This window comes from Salvia miltiorrhiza, chromosome 2, assembly GCF_028751815.1.
Source record: "Salvia miltiorrhiza cultivar Shanhuang (shh) chromosome 2, IMPLAD_Smil_shh, whole genome shotgun sequence".
Lineage (NCBI taxonomy): Eukaryota > Viridiplantae > Streptophyta > Magnoliopsida > Lamiales > Lamiaceae > Salvia > Salvia miltiorrhiza.
In genome coordinates, this window is record NC_080388.1 from 45000215 (window position 1) to 45014572 (window position 14358).

Genomic DNA, 14358 nt, shown 5'->3' on the forward strand with positions numbered 1-14358 from the left:
CTGTATATGGTGTTCGAATGATATGATCTAAATGATAAAATGATAGAACTATTTTGTGGTACCTCTGATATCAGCTCAATTTTAATGAATCTTTTCTTGATAAAAAAAAAATTGATCCTCTATATATAAAAAAGACAAAGAAAAAAGAGTGTGCATGTATTAGCCTAACAATATATGGTTAACATCCAAGGCCTGGGGTCCTGGATTAAATTTCTTTATTTACTTGTATAAATTATAAAAAAAATGCATCAATAATTACCCTTACAAATACGAATTTTAATTCAATTTTCGTTTTGCATATATAGACTTCAAAATATTGTCTCTACACATATGAATTCGAAGGTGATATTTTTAGTTCATGTACAAAATTAAAATTAGACATAAATTTAAACGCAAAATTCTAATGTATTAATGAAATAGAGCATATAATACGATATTCATGATAATATAAATAGAAAAAAGTATCATTATTTAATGTACAGTTGCAAATTTGTAGAGCTATGCTATGCAAGTAGTTCTTCACAATCCAAAATCAATGCATCTACTCACCAAACAAAATCACATGGGACTGACTATCTCTCTCCAACCCTTTTTCAGTCGCCTTTCAAGGATCACTGCATTTTTCTACATCATCTGCACAAACATACAAAAACAAAAACAAAATAAAATGAAATGAAATGAAATCAAGAACTAAGAAAGTGAATAACCATTGAAGAGATGAGTTGTTACGCTAATATGCAATTGTTCACCGGTATTTTATAGGGATACTGCTTCCATTGTTGCGAACAATCGAATTCTTGAATTTTGGGATATCCATTACTTGTGGCCTTCTTTGTTTCTTGGCTACATAACAAACATCACATCATAAATCTTACTTTGTTTTTAGCAGTACAAAGACACCACTGTTTGATTGTGATTTAAGCCAAACCATATTGAGATTCTTGATAATCTTCATCATTCAATATAATCCCATTATCCTTTGCTTTCCTCTGCTTTTAATCCATCAGCCAATCAAAATTATCGATAGAAAATTAAGGCAAATAAAATGAAAAACAAAATTGTTTTCAGAGTCTGAAAATGCTGACCTTTGGTGGAGTTGAATGACAGGAAACATCTTTCACACTGTTGTGAATTCTTGCATCATCTTTAGCAAATAAATAGGATGCTTGATCTAATTAAGAATTCCACAAATAAACTATAAGATCTTGATACATACAACTTTGCAAATAAAATAAAATACCATTGAATTCAGTGGCTTCTTCTTCTATAGGCGTATTCTGCCTCACCCATTCATCAACAGTATCCCTCCATTTTCTGCAACCAGAAACGCAATTTCAAGAATATGATCCGAATTAAAAAAATATATTATTTCTGAAAATCTTGATGATTTTTTTTTTGATTTTGCACTAACCTTACAAGAACTTTCACCAGTCTCCGCACTTCATTTGATGAATGCTTTCGCAGTTTAGTTACATGTTTTCCTATTTCAGTTTCCTTAAAACACAGAAAACCAACAAAATTGTAACAGCAAAAATTAAAAAGGAAAAAAAAAAAGTGTAAATTTGAATGGAGAAGAAAATGTCACCTTGAGAGTTGTAAAAGTAGTATTCATGTCCAAAAGCCTCTGAAGAAGCTCAATCATAGATTTCTCATTCTACAAAATTCCAATTCGGTGAAAACATAACAAAACATAAAGCACTGTCGAAATCAAAGAAACAGAAGCAAGAAACCTGGCTATGATCGTCTAGAAGGTTCTTGATTTCTAGAATCTTCTTGTGCTCATCATCGTGTTCCACATTTTTATCTGGTTGGATTCCTTGATGATTTTGCTGATCACTCTCATTCCTCTTCACACAATTCTCACATGGCGATGCAAAGAGCTTCTGAACAATTCCATCTCTGCGATTCCGGAGCTCGATTTCATGATCAGCAGACGCCACGGATATCGCCATATCGATCCAAGTCCAGACATCAATGCCGGAATCCGACATGACGGAGCGAAACTCGTTCAAATCCATAAACCAAATTCCTGCAACTGATTTTTCAAAATTTTATCTCAAGTTAATTTTAGCTGGAGGAGAAGAGATAAAGGAACAAATCCCAAAAATGTGTTGGTAGAATCCTGTTCATTTCGGAATGAATGAAGTTGGAATTAACAGTGTTTTTGGGCAGGGAAATTATTTCAATTTTTATTTATTTAAGTAGTAGAAAGAAATAGCAGTGGCAGTTTCATTCTCATTTTTTGTGGGGCCCCACTGCTTCTTAATTAGTGTGTGGTGTCATGTTATTTAGTGAGAAATGACATAAAAGCCCATGCCTTCAAATTTCTTTGTATTCGACTTTCCACGCTCGACAACTACGGGTGTTTTTGGAGTCTTTAGTTATTTCGATAAATGTAATTATTAAGATTGCCAATATATAAAAAAGAAAAGAAAAAACCCAAAAAAAACCCTTGAAAGCACAGAAGGAGCAGACTAAGGGCCGAACCTCATTAAAACCTTTTCACGGAAAACCCCGTGGGAAAAACCGTGAAAAGGAAAAAGAGTACTCGTCAAAACACAAAACGATAGAAGGAAAGAGCGGAAGGGAAAGTTTCCGGAACTCCGGCCTAACCATCGTCCCCAAACTATCCCGGCTCTCACCCCAAGAAAAAAACTAAACGGTCGGTTAGACGCCGTCGCCGTAAGAAGAACAAACCCAAACAAAGAAAAAGCAGAGCAAAACATCCGGGTATATGCCATCTCCGTGAGCACTCCACAACCTCCAACCCCAAATCCAAACGTCTGCCAAGTGATCGAAGAAAAACCCAAACCAAGATCTCCCCAAACAGATGGCGACAGAACCAAGAAAAAGCCGAACCAAACAACAACCCACCAGCCCCAACTACCGTTTCTGACGCAGATGGCTATGCGAAGCCATGTCAAGGCGAACCGCAGCCCTAATACTTCTCACGTACCGATTCAATAAGTCATATACCAATTCCATAAGTCATGTTTTTTTTTTATTTACATATTATGTTTCAATAAATTTATTTAAAATAAAAAATAAATATATAATAAATATTTTTATATAACTCATTATTTACATTAAATATTATTATAGTCCACACATAATTATTTTTTCTTTTATTTAAAATATAATATCTCCATTTATCTCTTCTACTTTTTGGACAAATATATTCTTAAAAAAATATTTTCTTTTTTTTTTCATATTTTATTATAAATTATTTATTTTTTAACATATGTTCCTAAACTTTGTGGCCTATTAAATTACGATGGAGGAGTAATAGTTTGTTACCCGTCAAATTTTAGAGGAGAATAACTTAGCATTGTGATTTATAATTATTTTATGTTATTTTTTATGATTAAAAATGTTAAATATTTTTTACATAAATTATATTTTTGATTTATTTTATTTTGATTAATTAAATTAACGTTACATTTCAAATTATATTAATTCAATTCAACCACTTTCATTAATTAAACATAATTTTTTGTTGAGATAATTGAAATTAGTATCATTTACATAAATTTTTATGTGATGAAATTTTATAAAAGGTTGAATTGAGACGGATTGAGTATATAAATTTGATGTATAATATGATGGATGATTGATACGTCACATTTATTATTACATGATTTATTATTATTTTTGACAAAATTTTTAATTGGATAGATAAAAATAATTGAAGACCGTATGTGTCATCTGAGCATGATCTCTTCTGAACCTTTAATTTAAGACCAAACCATTATCTGGAGCTTGAAATATCATATCTAATTTTTTTAATGTCATACCAATTTATAGTAATACCCACTATAACTCGAACTTATTTAAATTTATAAAATATCTAAATAATCAAATATTATTTGTTACCTTGTTGATTATCCATCTCAACCAAAATTAGAATAATACAAAATAATAATTAATAATAAATGTATAAATGATAAAAGATTTAAAAAAAACTATAAAGAAATATCAACTAACATTAGTGCTACAAAATCTCAAATGCAAATACTAATAATTTTAGATAGAAAATTCTACTTCTTGTAAATTTTTTCCCCATTCTTTGATTTTTTTTTTCTCTCTAGATTTTATAAAAATTACAATTTCTACTGTAAAGTATGTCAAACAAATATACTCTCTTGTAAAATCAAAGTTGGATCTTATTGTCTCTTTGTGTATATTATCTAAACGATTAAGTGTACTAAAAGTTTAATGTGGAACTTTATTAAATTAATTTTTATTAAAAAGAGAAAGAGAAAAAACGAACCAAGAACCCTTGAGTGCACAAACAACAAACTAAGGGCCGAACCTCATTAAAACCCTTTTTAAGGCAAACCTGGTCGGAAAATCCTTAAAAGGGAAAAAGAGTACTCGTCTAAACAAGGAGCTGTGTGGGAACGGAAGTGAGACAACTTCAGAGATTCCGGCCGAACCATCACCCCTAAGCAGCTCGGTTCCCGAACACATCAAAGCAAACCAACAAAGGAGAACAAGCAAAGAACAAGCAAAAACACAACCAACTAAAAATGAACCAAAATGAAAACCAGAAATAGCACGACACCAGCCACAACTAGCGAAGCTAAAAGGAAAATCAGCAGACCAAGAAAAACCATGTAAACGGAAGAAGTAGGAACCATCCCAACACCAACAGACAACCGAAACCCCAACGAAGCAACCGCACCTGTCGCGAGAAGCATCCAACCTATTCGAAACAAACACTAACACCTTAAAGCACCATTCTAACAAAGCTATGGGTAGAAAAATCACGAGCCACCGCATGTTTAATATCGTCAATCGCATAAGGCCACCATCCCTCTTGTCTATCATCATTGGCCATTATGTCCGCGGGGTGATTTCCTTCCCGAAAGATGTGAGTAACAATCAAAGAAAAACCATGAAGACGACGAAGAACCTGCTTCCAGGAAGCTAAGAAACGCCAGGGAACATTCGTGGAGCGATTCTCCAACAACCGCACCACATACATCGAATCGGACTCAACCCAAAGATGAAGCCAGCCACGATCATGAGCAATATTAATAGCAGTAATAACCGCGAGAAGCTCAGCTTCAAAAGCAAACCCACTACCACCCTTGATGTGAAAACAGCCACGGACATAAGCAAAATTATCCCTAAAAACTCCTCCCGCGGCAATACGACGACTAGGAGCCCCTTTAGCAGAGCCATCGGTGTTGACCTTAATCCAATGAGTCACCGGAGGCCACCAATAAACCTCCACCATGCGAGGGGGAGGAGCAGCTCGACTGCCAATTCCAAGACTTCTAACAATCACGTAGTCAGTCCAATTATTCTTGATGGTACCAAGCCGTGAAAAATTAGAATCCATCTCTTTAAAATAAGCTTTAACAAAAGTAAGAATCGACCGAGCCTCAAAACGGAGATCATCGAAAACAATCGCATTTCTACAGTCCCATATCTTCCACAGGATCGAAATAATGCCTCCTTTCCAAAAAGCCAAAATTTGGGGGCTGAAGCAAGCATTCCAAGCCAGCACTAAAAAAGTGTGAATATCCAAGCAACTTAACAGATCCGTTTTATGAAACCAGACCAGAAACGTTTCCCAAATGTAACTAATCCGAGGACAGCTCCACATGATATGCTCAATGGTTTCAGCATCCATATAACAAAAAGGACAACCATTAGGAGTGACCATACCTTGTCTAACGAGAGTATCCAAGGTAGGAAGACGCCCATGAAGAATCCTCCAGCATAAGATCGAACGACGAATCGGAATGTACGGTTCCCAAATCCATGTCCCCCATTTAACCATAGTGTAACGATGACAATTCTTGGAGAAGGCTAAAGCCGCCGAGACATCCCCCTTGATCGAATGCTTCCAATATCTAGAATCTTTTTCCTCGCTCATAGGAATCAATAAAATATCAGCCACCACCTCAGGAAAATAATTCACAAACGAAGGCGAGAAATGCCACAGACCATCGTAGTAGTAATCTTTCACAGAGAAATGGAGAAAATCATGCATGTAGTGAGGAATTTTGAGCTTATCCACCAAAATGTAACCCAGCCAATCATCCTTCCAAAAATAAGTATTAGCACCATTATTGATGCAAGAGTAAGAATCAACCACCAAGGGATCAATCTCCTGTTTCACGCCGAGCCAAATAGTCGAATTAGCAATATTTTGCTTAGCATAGCTGAAGGTCGTGAGGTATCTGGACCTCATAATCCGATGAGCCCAATCATCACCTTTTATCATCTTCCATGCCAGCTTCATCAAAAAAGATTTATTCATTAAGGTAAAAGAACGAATGCCAAGACCACCTTCCTCTTTAGGAGCGCACACCCGTCTCCAACTAACAGAACAACGCGGTTGCTGATCAATGCTGCCCGTCCAAATGAAATTACGACATTTACGGTCAAGCGAATGCAATAACGATTTAGGCCATTTATAAACCATCATCGAATGCACAATCGAACTCTGAATCACAGACCTCACCAAACATAAACGGCCTGCGATAGACAGTTGAAGACCTTTCCACCTTGCAAACTTTTGGACAATTTTATCAAAGATCGGCATGAGATACGAGGCCCGCGGACGACCAACAAATATAGGAACTCCCAAATACGTCATCGGAAGATTCCCCACAGAGAAACCCATGACACGCTGAATAGCCCTTCTCCTATCCGTAGTCACGCCCCTATCGAAGTAGAGATTCGATTTCTCCTGACTGCAAACCTGACCAGAAATCGAACCATAATAATTCAGAATTTCCTTGATCTTTCGAGCATTACGAACCGTAGCAGTGCTAAAAAGGATAATATCATCAGCATAAAATAAGTGTGTTGGAAAATTAGTGGCCCGGCTGAAACCCATCGGACTAAGGTGTCTCGATTCCACACAACTGCTGATAAGGTGACTCAGGACGTCTTCCGCAATCCCAAATAAAATCGGCGACAACGGATCACCCTGCCTAACCCCATGAGAACAAGAGAAGTACCCCGAAAGCTGACCATTGTAAAGAATGGAGAGCCGGGCAGAGCTAAAAATGATCCAAATCCAATTGACGAACTTCTCATGATATCCATTCGCTCTCAAAACTTGCATAATGAACTCCCAGCGAATGGTGTCAAAAGCCTTACGAATGTCAATTTTGCAAGCCATATTCGAACCCCGATTCGTACGTTGCATCGAGTTGAATCCCTCAGAGCTGAGCATAATGCAATCATGGATGTTGCGACCACTAATGAAACCAAATTGGTTATTAGAGATATGAGTGGACGCAATCCTGCTAAGCCTTGACGCCAAGATTTTGGAAATGATTTTAAAGAAGAAGTTCGACAGAACGATGGGCCTCAAATCAGCAACAGTTGAAACATCCTTCTTCTTTGGGATAAGAATCATTGTACTGGAATTGCAACCAGTAGGTAAATAAGAAGACCGGAAAAAAGTTTGAACAACACTGACAACATCCGTCTTAATAATTTCCCAGCAAGTCTGAAAGAAGGAACCAGAGAAACCATCAGGTCCAGGGGCACTATTAGCGTCCATTCCAAAGACCTCCGCCGCAATCTCACTCTCCGCAGGTATACTGACCAAAAAATTATTCTGAGCATCCGAAACCGCCAGATCAAAAAGCGCCTCAATCTCCAAAGGGTCAGCGCTCGGGCTTCCATCATCCATGAAAAGAGCCGAGAAGTGCCCGATGATATGTTGCTCAATAATACTCGGATCATAGACATCCACACCATCAATATTCAAGCGAGTAATCAAAGTATTCCTCCGTTTGAATTTTATCATTCTGTGAAAGAAAGTCGTATTTCTATCCCCATCTTGCAACCACGAGGCACGGCTTTTCTGTTGAAGAAGATTATTTTTTCTAGAAAGCGCAACATTAAGCTCAGCTTGCAAACGAATCTCCTCATCGAAGAGCTCATCAGTATATCCAGTTTCAGAAATCTGGTTCTGGGTGACCGCCAAATGATTCTGAAATAGACCAATCGAATTATCTACGTTGCCAAAAACATCTTTATTCCAGACCTTAATATCATAACGCAGCCTCTTGAGTTTCAACATAACACACAGAATAGGGCAGCTAGTGTTAACAGCAACCGTCCACGAATTCTTCACCATATCTAAGAACGAAGGATGAAGGGTCCACATATTCAGAAATCTGAAGTGTCTTATGCCAGATGGAGTAACCTGACGGCACTGCAGAACTAACGGAGAATGATCAGAGGTGAGCCTCGGAAGCGCCGTGGTAACAATCGAATCGCATAAATCAGCAAAACCCTTGGAAAAAAATGCTCTATCAAGGATAGATTCAACATGACGGGGAAAAAAACCGACGTCCAGACCAGGTAAAGCGAATCCCTTCAGTCGGAGATTCAATGAATTGAGAATCATCAATGAAAGCGCAGAAGTCCAAGCATGAGCTTCTTGAAGGGGACCTAGAACTGATCCTCTCATTAGAGCCTTTGACTGCATTAAAATCACCAATAAAGACAGTATTACCTGACGTGAAATGTAGAAGATCATGCCAAAGTTGACGGCGGAGGATCTGGTCATTGGCTCCGTGTATAATAGCTACACGGAAGTTGAAAGTTTGCCAAATACAATCAACGATCACAGATTGGTCAGAGGAAAAAACCATGGTTGCAATCACATCAGGATGAGCAAGAACCCAAATGTTCGAACTTTTAGATGCTCGACAATTTTGATGAATAGGCACCATATTTAAAGAATTCCAGTAGCTCTGCCTCACCTTACGAAACGCCTTCTTAGGTTCAATCAAACCCAAGATAATAGGAGAAAATGAGCTACAGTGCTCCTTAAGTAACCGCTTGGATTCGTCCGTCAAACCACGGACATTCCAGGCGATGATATTCATGAAGATTGATTGAAATGGGCGGAGGAGCCTCCGCATCTTTCCACCTCAGCCGACCAGCTTTCACGGGCGACATTCTCCATCGCCTGAATACAGTCTTTCTTGCTATTGTCAATAACAAAAGCTTCCGGATTATTGCCAGCATCTCTAGCTTTTCGAAGACGATGTTTAATACTCTCCTCTGCCTGTTTTGAGATTTGTTCCGCTGCACGATCTGCGAGCTGTTTTTTTGAAGGCCTACCGCGCCGCTTAGCTGCCATACCCGAAGTAATTGGCTCCTTAGCCAATGCCAGAATTTGTTCCAATCTCTGAGCCTTCATAGCATTCTCAAAAGCAACCGCATCAGTTGGTTGCTGTCGGGAATGAATTTCCTCACTTATAACATCCGCTTCAATTGTTTCCTCCTCTTCTGAACTTTCAGAAACATAAACTTCAAGCGGCCTATCGTACACCGATGTCTCCACAATGTTGGTGATAGCGTCCAACATATCCGGTCCTCTGATATCCTCATTATTCCTCAACTGAAATCTAACATTCTCACCACTGATTCTGTTCTTAGCATTTTCCTCCTGCTCCAACAGATGAGGCGAAGAGCCTCGATGCGAAGGCTGCGCAACCTTCTGAGGTGTAGATCTTGGTTCATTGTCCTCACCGGAACCTTGCTGCTGTACGCGCGCGGATTTATCAGTTATCTGCTCAGCCTCCAAGATTTGTAACCCAGTTTCTTCACCTCTCAGGTTTTCCAACACAGCAAAAGTGTTTCCAATTGTAGTCCCCGAGCACTGCTTATCTTTAACCGAATGTTGCTGAATCTGTTGATCGCCGACAGGTTGATTTCTATGCTCATGCAAGGCGGCTTCATGTTCGTTGTTCGTAGTCTGAATATGCTGAATTTCTTGCCATTGTTTTCCCCTTGGCTGTTGCGTGGCAATCTTGACGTGAGTAGTTGTCTCGTCAGTTTCCTTTTGAATAGCTTTGAAACATCTATCAGGAGAGTGTCCTGTTATTTTGCACCTGTTGCAGTAAAGTGGGAGCTTTTCATAAGTGAACTCAATATAAAAAGCGAAATCTCCTTCATCAAAAAGAAGAGTAGTAGGAAGAGGTTTAGACATATCTAACTCGACCAAGACCCTCGCAAACTGTCCAAAATCCTTCTTCACTGAAGCTGCATCGATTCTAATGGGATGCCCAATATATCTCGCAACTCCAGCCAGCACTTCCGCGTGCCAATATTCTATCGGCAAATAGTGTATTCTCACCCACACATTAGCCAACGAAGAATGCTCCTTGAAGGGATCGAAATTCCTTGACCATTCCCTGAGTCGAAGATGACCATTAAAAAGTTCCCAAGTGTTTTTAACCTTGGCACAGGTTTTGTCCGCCTCACTTTGAAAAACCAAAGTGTAGTAGCCTTTTCCAAGGGGAATAAGTTGCCAAGAAGAAGCAATTCCCCATAAATCATTCAACTCCTTTTTTAACATCATTGCCGGCTTCGGTTTTTCACCTTTACGAAGCAAAAGTCTTCCTGTCAAAGCATATTGAAACTCCGAAACTTGTTTGATAAGAAGATCTTTGGGCATTTTGAAACAGAACTGATCACCCTCCTTCATGGGACATAGTGCATGAAAGTTATGAGCAGCTACGTCAGAGCGTCGTTGCCCCCTGTTAGAAGCCATCTCCGCATAGGATTTGTGGGCATCAATCTTCTCTCCCATATCAGTAACTTGTTGACGAACCGAATTCGTGGGAATAGTTGTCGAAGAGAAAGCCTCCGCCCCATTAGGGTTAGGATTGGGATTCCCTTGTGCTTGCGTAAGGGAAGTACCATCCGGAACCACAAGCGTACGTTGAGGTCCCTTTGAGCCATGAGAAAAGACCATCATTCCAGACTGTTCGTTGGCGTTGTTCAAAGCCAAATTCGGATTAGCAGAAGTATCAGGCGAAACCAAACTAGGGTGTTTCCTTGGGGAAGAAACATGACGAGCATTCGTGTTAAAATTGTTAGAAACGAGTGGAAGGTTCAGGCCCCCTTTGCCCGACATGATTCAGCAAGAGAGGACGCCGGAATGCGTAAAAGAAACCACAAAGCTTTCACTGGCATTTCATCAAACACCTTATAGGCAAACACAAAAAAACCCAGAAATTGATTTCACCTACCAGAGTAGCATCGATCCAGGCGAGCAGCAGCTCCAGCGGCTTGTGGCAGCTGCACGTCGGCGTGGAGCTCAGGCGTCGAGCTCGAGCGCCGCTGCTGCTGGGACGACCGGACGAGCGAGCCCTGCTGCTTCTGGGACGAGCTGCTGCGTCTGGGAGTGGGTCTGCCGCCTGCTGGTGGGCAGCTGCGCCGGCGCCGGTACCGTGGGGACAAAGGTCTGGAAGCGGTGAGCTTCACCGGCCGGTCGCGAGAGAGTCCGAACTCTGATGCGAGAACAAATTCAGTGGTGAGAATGTTAGATTTATGCTTTTTCCCTGCTACAGTATTCCGCTTTTTCCCTCAACGACCCCGATTACCCAAGGGTTTTAATGAATAAAAATGGAAAATTCATAAAATTCATTTATGATTTAATTGAACCATTGATATTTTTATAATTTCTTTTTTATTATATAAATTTAAATATATTATTTTTAATTATGAAATTTATGTGTTGTACGTAGTAATTCAACTTATTTTCTCGTATTTTCTATTTTAGGTATATTAATAATTAAAGTTATAGTTTCGTGATAAATATATGTACAAAAGTCAAATCAATATTTTGCCCATTTTTCTTGTTAATATTGATTTTATTTGTATTCACTAATCGAGATAAAATTGTATATTTGTGACATAACCATTAACTTTAATTATTAATGTATCCAAAAACATAAAATATGTGAAAAATAAGTTGAATTACTTGAACATATTTAAAAAATAGTACATTAATTTAATATTTATATAATAAAAACGTAATTACAAAATAGTGATTCACATGTAATGTTATTTTACATGCGATGCAAATTCGGAAGTACATGAAGTTTTTAATAAAATGCTTGACTCAAATTCTTTAACAAGGTTGACGAAATGTCACAACTCATGCAGATAGAAATTTTCATATTTTCATGGAGATGGAGCCGAGAGTTTTGTGTGTCTAAATTTTTCATATTCGTTTTATAGTACATGTATTGGACTATTGCCGATTACAGAGAAAGTTAATTGGATATATTTTTTTTAATCTAAATACAATAAAATAATTTTATTTAACTAAATTAAATTGAGCATCCTTTTATTTAATCTTGTTGAAGTTAAGTATCTTTTTACTAGATTTTCAAATGGTGAAGTTTAATAACAATTTTATTTAGATTTTCAATTGTGAAGTTTAATGTAAATTCAATATAAAATCTATTTATTTGAAATGTATTTTATAAATATCATTTTTATTTATGTTTTTTTATGATAAAATTTAATAAAAGATCAACATGGGAATAATGCATACCTAATGTTGAAATTGTTAATGACTTTTTTTAATCTAAGTTATGGATTGTTAGAGTTTAATTAATATGTTTTTATTGTGGATAAATAATTTAATATATTTAAGAATGAAAGATAGAGAAGATGTCACTTAAGATTGGGAATGAATGTGGTGCATTCAACACATTTTATTTTATATAATTAATAGATGGGTTAATAGTGTTTTATGTCCCGAACTTTCAGCGTTTTTCATAAAATGTCCCGAGCTTTCATTTTCTCCTAAAAAATTCCGAACTTTCAATTTTTTCCATAAAATGTCCCGATATACAAAATTCAATGACGAAAAGATGACAAAAAATTCCGAACTTTCAACGTTTTCCAACAATTGTGGTTTCTAATATGATTTTCCAACAATGATGGTCCCCAAAATATTTCATTCGGCGAGATAAGTCATCTTTTCGCCATCAAATTTTATATAGCGGAATATTTTATGAAAAAAAACTGAATGTTCGAGATTTTTTAGGAGAATATAAAAGTTCGAGACATTTTATAAAAAGAAACAATGTAGTCAAATGACCATAATGAAGATTGAAAATCAATTTTTGGCCCCTAATCTTAAAACATCAAAATATGGTCATTAATTAAGATGGTATGCCTAATAGTGCCATAAGTGCCAAAAGGACCATTTTAAACACTTCCCCGTAGGGTTTAGATGTTCCATTTAGAGTTTAGATTATCCATTTAATTAGGGTTTAGATGTTCCATTTAGGGTTTAGATTATACATTTATAATTTCTTGATTCTATTATTGTTGTTTCTGTTGCACGTATGGCACTTATGGCAATATTAGTGTCATAAGTGCCAAAATGAAACCAAAGTAAAATCTTGGCACTTATGGCACTAATAGTGCCATAAGTGTAACCCGACCCGGCACGCGACCCGCGTGTCTGATCCTACCCGGTCCGCCTCATTGAGGGTAAAAACGTCCAAATCAATAAAAACTAGTACGGCCATTCGTGCGATGCACGGCGAACATCAAAATTAAACAATAATTTAAATAAATAAATATAAATATTAAGTAAAATTATAATATAAATAAATATAAAATATATTTTAAAAATAAAATAAAATAATCCATGTCAATTACTCAATGAAATCCTGAATTTGAATATATAAATTTTAACTTTGTATAAAGCGTAATGATAATTAAAGTTATTAAATAAATTTTTAACAAAATCGATGATAAAAATTAGCATTACGCATTATTATCATTATAGAGTATTACACGTTATAATAAATAAATAAATATTTTCATACACAAACATAAATAAAAAGTTGTAAAACTTTAATAAAGAGGGAAAATAAAATGTTTTACATTTTAATCTTTTTCATATCTTTTTTTTTAAATTCATTTTTCATGATTTTGATACTATGTTAAATTTAAAATGCATATTGAATATTTTTTTCATGAATCAAATGTAACAATGTTTAGAAAATAATTAAAATACATAAAAAAAAATAGTGAAAAGATTAGTGGGAGAAGAGAGAAAAAAAAGAGAGGGAGAAATTGGAGGAAAAACATTCCTCTTTTATATATTACTATAGATATATATAATATATTAAATTTTGTCATTCTCTTTTAATTTGATATGTATATTGAAGATTTTATTATTAATTAAAATATATAAATTTTAGAAAAAGAAGAAGAAATGAAAATAACAAAAAAGAAATAGAAAAAAGGTATATATATATAAAAAAAAATTAGCATGAAAAACGGATACATTAAGATATGCTTGGGGGCTTCTTTCTTTGTAGCATTCATGAGTTGGCCGAAAATATAGGAACGTGAATTCAAAAAAAAAATTGAATTTGGTTTTCAAATTTTGGCGGTAAAAAGTAGCCGTTGAACTGCTCTTTTATAGATGGTCAAATTTTATGTTTTTTCAATGTGTGGCCATAAATTGTGTTTAATGCTTTATTTTGGCTACGTCAAAATTTTACTCTTATAAAAAATGTTGAAAGTTCGGGACATAAAACACTAATAATC

The 14358-nt window shown here is 36.3% G+C and overlaps 2 protein-coding genes across 7 annotated transcripts; both read right to left on the reverse strand.

Moving 5' to 3' along the window:
• Positions 1–426: 426 nt before the first annotated feature.
• LOC131011645 (probable mediator of RNA polymerase II transcription subunit 26c) lies at positions 427–2232 on the reverse strand. 6 transcript variants are annotated; one of them, XM_057939421.1, is made up of 8 exons: positions 1731–2232; positions 1586–1654; positions 1412–1494; positions 1241–1314; positions 1086–1144; positions 929–989; positions 750–843; positions 427–633 (listed from the first exon to the last, which is right to left on the reverse strand). In XM_057939421.1, the coding sequence occupies exons 1-8, from the start codon at positions 2016–2018 to the stop codon at positions 630–632; spliced, it is 732 nt and encodes a 243-aa protein (XP_057795404.1). In that variant the 5' UTR covers positions 2019–2232; the 3' UTR covers positions 427–629. The 6 variants fall into 6 exon arrangements, 4 of the variants coding, with proteins under 4 accessions (XP_057795404.1, XP_057795405.1, XP_057795402.1 ...); XM_057939422.1 differs by having other exon boundaries at positions 730–843; XM_057939419.1 differs by having other exon boundaries at positions 1086–1171.
• Positions 2233–4729: 2497 nt separating this feature from the next.
• On the reverse strand, positions 4730–8870 carry LOC131009587 (uncharacterized). Its single transcript, XM_057937001.1, has 2 exons — positions 8631–8870; positions 4730–8566 (listed from the first exon to the last, which is right to left on the reverse strand). Exons 1-2 carry the CDS (start codon positions 8868–8870, stop codon positions 4730–4732), a joined length of 4077 nt encoding a protein of 1358 aa, XP_057792984.1.
• Positions 8871–14358: the final 5488 nt, after the last annotated feature.

Excerpts from the sequence above, each read along its gene's own strand:
- LOC131011645 (XM_057939419.1), bottom strand. The coding sequence starts at position 2,018 with ATGGATTTGAACGAGTTTCGCTCCGTCATGTCGGATTCCGGCATTGAT. Across the intron at positions 990-1,085 it reads GTCATTCAACTCCACCAAAG|AGGAAAGCAAAGGATAATGG; the intron begins GTCAGCATTTTC and ends GATTAAAAGCAG. Across the intron at positions 844-928 it reads TTATCAAGAATCTCAATATG|CCAAGAAACAAAGAAGGCCA; the intron begins GTTTGGCTTAAA and ends TTTGTTATGTAG.
- LOC131009587 (XM_057937001.1), bottom strand. The coding sequence starts at position 8,870 with ATGAATATCATCGCCTGGAATGTCCGTGGTTTGACGGACGAATCCAAG. Across the intron at positions 8,567-8,630 it reads CTGATGTGATTGCAACCATG|CTATTATACACGGAGCCAAT; the intron begins GTTTTTTCCTCT and ends ACTTCCGTGTAG.